This window comes from Nicotiana sylvestris, chromosome 10 (assembly GCF_000393655.2).
Source record: "Nicotiana sylvestris chromosome 10, ASM39365v2, whole genome shotgun sequence".
Lineage (NCBI taxonomy): Eukaryota > Viridiplantae > Streptophyta > Magnoliopsida > Solanales > Solanaceae > Nicotiana > Nicotiana sylvestris.
Window position 1 is genome coordinate 77,433,988 of NC_091066.1, and position 7,758 is coordinate 77,441,745.

A 7,758-nucleotide genomic window follows, 5' to 3' on the forward strand; every position below is an offset into this window, starting at 1 on the left:
ACATTCTCGAATATCTTTAGATCCTACTTGCTCTGTCTCTTGTGGATAAAAGGCAGTGTCCATTTTCTTTTATAGAAGTGTCAAAGTGTTGTGGACATCAGCTGTCCCAGTGTTTGATCCTCCGGTTACATCCTAATGCCAAAAAAGATATATTTCTGATAAAATTTGTAGAAGTATGCCGGAAGTTTGATAAACAAGACCATCTTATAAGCATGAGATTCGTCTAGGAAAACACATGCAAAAAGCTGCATTTTTCGAAATAGTTCTGGACTAGTTTACATCAGCTAGAGCAATGTTTGATCCGCGAAACTTTTGAACTACATTGCAATGCAATATTTACATGTTGATCTCCTCATGCACAATGAACTACGTTCGCTTCTCCTTTTCTTCTGCCAGTCACCTTTAGTAGCAGGATGTGATCTGCATTCTTTCTTTATACTCCTTCATTTCCTTCTGGTACCTTTCCTTGTCTTTCACCCCATAGTTTTGATAGACCTGTAAAAACTAACAATCAGCATCAAACTCTAACAACGTCCCTATGTAATCTAATTTTGCTTTAATGATCGAGTTTGAGTATAAAGCAACTAAGCCTCAATCCCAAACAAGTTGAGGTTGGTTGTATGAATCCAACTGATTCTCAATTTAAGATGAATCCTCATAGTACAGAATGATCGAGTTTGAGTATGATTACCATTTTTTCTTCAGGAGAGAGATTGTTCCAAGATTCTCCAATCATCTTTGTGAATTCCCTCTCTCTACTTGGATAGAGAGATTTGAGCATGGAATGTTTTTCAGCAAAGAAGAAGTTGTATCCACTCCTATTAGGTTTCGGGCGATTAGGATCTCCTCCCTTCCTCCTCCTGTTCCTCCGTCCTGAATGGTGGTGAGGTGGTGGATTGTAAGGTACAATTGCAGTGCAATTCTGTGCAGTTGGTTTAGAAGAAGAGGGAGCAGCAGGTTGGTTTGGATGGTAAAGTACTCCATTGAGAACCTCAGATCCCATTTTGATGGACACCAAATAACCACAGTCAAATTTGCCATCAATTGTCCCTTCAGCTTGGAAACTCTGTGAAGCTAAGTACACAAGAAAATTCAGAACACCCAATGCGATCAACCATTGAATATTGTAGTACTAACATTTTACCCAGAAAAAACATTCTATTAATTTGAAAGAGCTATTGTGTGATAAAAGTACTATGTAAGATCATATAGGGAAAATAATGCATGTATTAGCTTTGATATTATTAATCCCTTATTTGGTAGTGTTTTTCAACCTATGTATACACTCTATTCAGTACTATTCTTATACATAGCAAACCATGACATTAACGATACCATGGTATTTACTACGTGGATAAGCACGTATAAAGACAAAACCATCCTTTCAAACAATACATGGATAAGCATGTGGAGCGTCTTTTTGTAAGCAAATAATTTTTAAAAAAATTATGTAATGCATGTTATTTTTAATATATTAAACCAAAGAGTCGATAAGAAATAATCTTAGCATAACTAATCTCAGCATTATTAATAACAACATCACTAATACATCCTATTTAGTAGTATTCTTGTACTCCCTACAAACGAACCCTAAGATTGTAAGTCTTGCTTGTAATAATGTAGTGTGACAACATTTATTTGGTTACTGAAAAATCTTAAAGCTGGTTAAACGAAATTCAATATAACGCAGAGAAAGTAGTGAAGATATATTTGCTCCAACCAATTATCCATTTATATGTAAGTGATAAAATTGCAGGAATAGGCCTCTCATAGTCAAATGTTAGATGGACACAGCTAGGGTATATATCTATTTTAGGTGTGTAAGTATTTGATGTGGATATATGAAACTTTTTCCTTATAAATTTTACTGTACTAATTTTAGGATATGTGTTTTGCGCGTGTACCCTGAATAAGTAAAATTTTTAAGTAATTATATTAAAAGTAATATTTGAGTTATAAAGTAAAAGCGAAAGAAAAAAGTGTAAATTTCTGAAAATTATGATTGAATTTAAAACCCTGATTTTATTGTGCTAATGTATATTATTAAGAATCTACAACAACAACAACCCAGTAGAGCTCCACAAGTGGGGTCTAGTGAGAGTAGTGTGTACCCAGGCCTTACTCCTACTCTGGGAAAATAAAGAGATTATTTCTGATAGACTCTCGGCTCAAGAAGATATATATTAAGGATCTAAATACCTGAAATATAGCATCTATACTATATTAAAAGCACGAAGGCCCTTAGCGAAATGTCGTTTGCCTTTTTTATCCTTTTAAAATAGAGCTCACACTAGACAAAATAGTCATTTAATTATTATCTTCATATTTAGGTGTACACAAATAATTTTCTTAGTATTACGTAGTGTGTACACAAATTATTTTACACAATAAGAGCAATTGCCGTGAAAGAAATAAGAAAATAGAGAAAAATTTATTATAATATAGTATTAAAAGTTAAATTGCTAAAATATTAAGTTGAAGCAATAAGGATATAACCCAAGACAAAAAAAAATCACAAAAATTACCCTTATCATTTTTCTTTCTTTTTATATTTATTTTAATAAATGTAGCTCCCTATATTTTTCATATCGTATTACATCATTTTTTATAATTCAATATTAGCTATTTCATACTTTATATTGTTATTTATCTATGGGTTTCTAGGAGCTATAGTTCTATCTCTACGCTCACAAATTTCTAAAAGACCCAAAGATTCAAATTCTTTCAATTTATTTTATTATCTTTGAATAATTATTTTAAAGTATTTTTTTGTTATTTGTTTATAGTATTTGGTAATAAAGATAACAATAATTTTCATAAGATATATATTATCTCATAAATCATAATAAGATATATAAAGACTTATGTGGCGTAGCATTTCTTTGTTTAATGAGCTAGCTTAATGAGAATAACATTCATTATATTTAGAAACTTACATTTTCTTTCTTTGATATTTTTTCAATAACTAAAACACATTATTGAATAATATATATATATATATATAATTTTTAAAAATTATATATTTATTGATATAGGTACACGCGCAAAGCGCGTACCCTAATACTAGTATTATAAAAAGACATTAGAAGGAAAATAACCCAAAAAAAGTTGTAAGAAACTAAAGCAAACATTTCAAAATCAAGTTTAAAATTAAGTCCTACTTTTAAATACGACATGTAATAAAATAATTAGACAAACTTGCAAAAAATTAATTGGCTTAATATCATTTAAAATTTCAAGAGAGAATTCAACCTGAGCTTAATGCTCGAAAACAATAAGGGATTAGCTCAAGTAGTACTAAAAAAGGTGCTGATGGTAGTGGGACTCCTGCAGGTTAACGAAAAAAAGAAAATTACAATTATTTTTCTTTAATTGTTATCAATAATTTGATGTTCCTTTTAATATTGCCAAATATAATGAGTATTTTACTTATATATCCTATGTGTGCCTATTTTTAGTACTAACTTCAAAGTAGTGCTATCTGACCAAAAAAGTAGTACAATATAAATATGAGTTCTTAATTTCTAAGTGTTGAATGATTAAAAAATATTATAGTTTACTACAAATTTAATATTATTGGGCTTTAAATAGGAAAATTTGTATAAAATAAAAATTTAATTGCTCTTAGAATCCTAAATATTAGGATTCTCTACATAATTCCAATACGAAAAAATAATAATAAGAATTATAGTTGATTACAATGTCCTAAATATTATGAAAATAAATAAATAAGTATTCCTATATATTAGGAAAATATTTAAATTATTATTTTGTCCGATGTGAACTCTACTTTTAAAGGGTAAAAAAGGCGAACGATATTTCGCTAAGGACCTTCGTGCTTTTAATATAGTATAGATAGATATAGATATAGATTTGAAAAAGTCGCATGAGGCAGATATGTATGGAGCTTGGTTCATTGTATTTCGCTAAGGGTCTTCGTGCTTTTAATATATATATATATATATATATATATATGAAAAATTAAAGAAATTTTAAGAAGTCAACAAATTCTAAACTCATAATTTTAACAATAGATTCAATGGCAATAGTTTAACGGTTGAAACCATGACGTTTGAAATTTGGAATTCGTGGATGTATGCACACCTACATTACACATCTTTGGCATAGATACATCAAGATAAATGCAAGAATTAATGGAACATAACTCGTATACAAATTGAAATATCGGAGGGTTGATTTGACTTAAAAGGAACTCGAGTTAAATAGAATTTTGAGAGGCAAAAAGGTCGAATCAATGAGTAGGATCTCAAATAGAAAAAAATTGTATTTCAAAAGTAGAAAATTACCGATCAGAAAATCTGCACCTCAAATGTACAAATCCACGAGAACAATTTAGCACCACAAGAAAGACGAGAAGACAAACAAAATAAAAAATAACTTGAGGTATGAAATTCAAGATCGTCCTTCATGCCTATAATAACAATAATATTCTATAAAATATTTGTAAAGTTTGAAATACAAGGGTTTAAGGACCCGTTTATCCATTAAAAAAATTTCTTTTTCGATTATTTTTTCAAAAATGTGTTTCTCCGTGAATTTTTGCAAATTTTTGAAAATATTTCGAAAAAAAAAATTCTCCACTTACATAATTGCAACATTTTTTCAAATAAATTGCATGTTCAAACATAATTTCAAATTCCAAATACCATTTTTCAATTTAACTTCAAATACTACTTTTTTGCAAAAATTATATTTCTTATGTCCAAACGCCAACTAAATATCATATTTTCGATCTTAATTCAAACATTCATTCTTGAATTTTTGAAATAAAAATTTGCTGTTGTATAATTTTAATTTAAAAATATTATAAAGAATATCAAAAGACCCTAGTAAAAAATTTAAGTAGTACTAGTAGATGAATAGCAAAAAGAAAAGTTTCTGCACGCCAGAATTCAAGCAATAAATTAAAACTTATATCCTATGTCTCGAAGTCTACGACGCATGACACGTGGCAGAATGTAGCTCCTCTAATTACTCCTCCGAGGAGACGACTTGGGGAGAGGTGGAAAACTAGAAATTGAATCCATCTGGTAGTAAAAGGTCAAATTGAATTCAAGCAATAATTTATGCGGTCAAAGTTATACACATTAGAATTTTACTGACCTGGAGTTTTGTCAAGCAAGGGAGCTTCACGTCTAAAAAAGTAAACTTGTTCAAACCGATGAAGCAAAGTGAAATAGTGTTTCCTCAGTGCATATGAAGCACTAGTTGTGGTTGGAGAAAACTTGAATACTGAACTCAATTCTCTCCATTTCTTCTCATCCACAACCTATACCACCATTCATATATACGCAAAAATAAATTATAAATGAAATAAAATATAGTAATAAAAGAGAAACATTTTATTTTAAGTGGAAGCTGAACCTTGTCAAAGCCACCCCTTTTAGTCACCTCTACATAGAGAACATGCAAATCTAGCTCCTTCCCTCCAATCACAGGAACCCTTCAACAAAAACCAATTCAAAGATTAAATAAACACAACCTTCCCATGTTGTCTCTTTCTCCTTCTTTTTTTAATTAGTATTTAGGTGGCGGAATCATAATTTAAATCATTTAGCTCTGATCTAGTGTCAAAATATATATCTAACTCTATTTACTTTTCGCACACATATATGTAAATAATTATTTTTCTCACATATATATAGGATTTGGTCCAGAAAATTGATTCTATCAAACCCGAAAACTTCCATCACGGTAATTTCTTAGAGTAAGAATGTAACAAAAAATTAAAAAATAAGTTGCTTACGTGTACTTTGTTCCCATGACAGAGTGGAAATTCTTGACACACTCCCTGAACAGATTTTGGTCATTAACAATGTTCTCATGTGAAGCCAGTGGTTGAGGATACAGCTGACCGCCATTTCTGTTGCCGGTGCCGGCGGGAACCATAGCTTTCTGAGACATGGGTTCACCTTGCCGCCGGCGACTGATAACACATTCAGCAAGCTGTAACCTTCGCCGGAAAATCAAGAAACAGTGAAGGGAGGTAGCTAGCTAGTAATGGGTGAAAACTTTGAGGAAAGGGGTTAGTTTAAAAACAGCTAAAGAAGCCAAATAAAAAGAGATAAATACAAAGATAAGTTGGTACTTAAGAAGACAATAAAAGCTCGGAGTTTTTGAGACGCGTGTTGAAGCAACGGTTATATGCAGAGATAGTTTTCTAACTTTGGCTTCTTCTTCTTCTTCTTTCTCTCTTGAGTTGAATCTCAGTGGGCAAAGGCAAAGTACATTAAATTTTTGGCACAGGCTAAGCTTATTCATTAATTAATGCTCTTAATATTTTTTGTATCTCTTTGCTTGTTGTATTGTCCAAAGTGTACTGTACAATTCTGGTGTAATATGAAAACTCCAAGTCCAACGCAATACAAAGTTTTGATAGGTATTGCTGTAATAATAGGTTCTGATCAAATCTTTACGTACGCAATAGGTGAATATATGCTGCAGGTTCTTTTTGGCCTCTGCTTACGTAAAGTACTATGCTTCATCTAATCCAATCTGCTTCAATTAAGTACCAGTTATCTGTCATCACTTTTTCCTTTTTATTTTTGGGCTCCAGCTTTATGTCTTCTAGTAGTACTTTCTCGGTTTCAGTTTATTTGAATCTATTTCTTTTTTAGTACGTTTTAAAAAGAATAACTTTTTTTTAAAATTTAGAAATAATTAAACTTAAACTTTCAATTCTATCCTTAACGAGAAACTTTTATAACCACACAAATACTCTGAATCCTATTTTGACTTGTTTAAAATCACAAATTCCAAAAATCTTCATTTTTTCTTAAATTCCGTGCTCAGTCAAACAGGTACACATAAATTGAAACGGAAGAAATATTGCCAATGGTTGAAGGTTTTATTTCTATTTTAGTTTTTCTATTACATTTTGCATCAAATGTCCTAGTGGAAGTCATCTCAAATATTATGTGAAAGTTCCCTAATTGAAGAAGATATTCTTCAAAATAAAATTAATTAAAAAAAAAGCAAAATGTTAGGAAGATGGGCAATCAGGCAAATTATTTTTTGTTCTATCAATGAAACATAATTTAAAATAATTGTGGAAAAAAATAAAAATAAAAGAGGCTAGCATAGTATCGCAAACTAATAAGGAGATTCTATTATTCTGACATCAAATTTTTTAATATAAACGATGCAAAACCTGAGAAAGATCATTGTAATTATCCTTAAAAAATTAAAAGAAAAGGGCAAAAACTAATCAAACATATTGCTTCCTTCTTTAATTTAATTGGATTTTCATTCTTTCTTCTTTGGGTCGTTGTACTATTCTATCAACTTTTAGTTTACTATCTAATTCCGCAATTCTAGCCGAAAAGTTCATATAAGCTAGTTTGATCAGCTTATAAATTTAGTCAAACTTCCTCTATATCTCTAATTTCCTTTTAAAATGTAGTACAAGTAACACCAAATATACTTTTACGAAAAAAAGAAAAGAAAAAAGACTACAGCATTCACTTTAGGCTCATATGGTTGTTTTAATTATTTACTTTCAGGAAAAACATAGATGTTTTTATGGTTCCTCATTTATGCTAGTTTAGTTAGTTTCAATCTCATTAACTGTGTATATACAAAATTGTAATGTCAGACTAACAGTATAGTAAAAGAAATAGTAGATTATTATTCAAGCCACAGCAGGACACATCATTATGCTTTTATTAAATGTATTTCCTTTTCTTTTTCCTTAAAACATCCAAAATGAAGGGCTTGGCCCTCTTGATTGTTACATAT

At 30.4% G+C, this 7,758-nt stretch overlaps 1 protein-coding gene across 1 annotated transcript; it reads right to left on the reverse strand.

The window, feature by feature from the left end:
- Nucleotides 1–136: 136 nt before the first annotated feature.
- On the reverse strand, nucleotides 137–6,386 carry LOC104249007 (high mobility group B protein 9). Its single transcript, XM_009805368.2, has 6 exons — nucleotides 6,110–6,386; nucleotides 5,768–5,974; nucleotides 5,386–5,464; nucleotides 5,125–5,290; nucleotides 692–1,074; nucleotides 137–495 (listed from the first exon to the last, which is right to left on the reverse strand). Exons 1-6 carry the CDS (start codon nucleotides 6,280–6,282, stop codon nucleotides 403–405), a joined length of 1,101 nt encoding a protein of 366 aa, XP_009803670.1. The 5' UTR covers nucleotides 6,283–6,386; the 3' UTR covers nucleotides 137–402.
- Nucleotides 6,387–7,758: the final 1,372 nt, after the last annotated feature.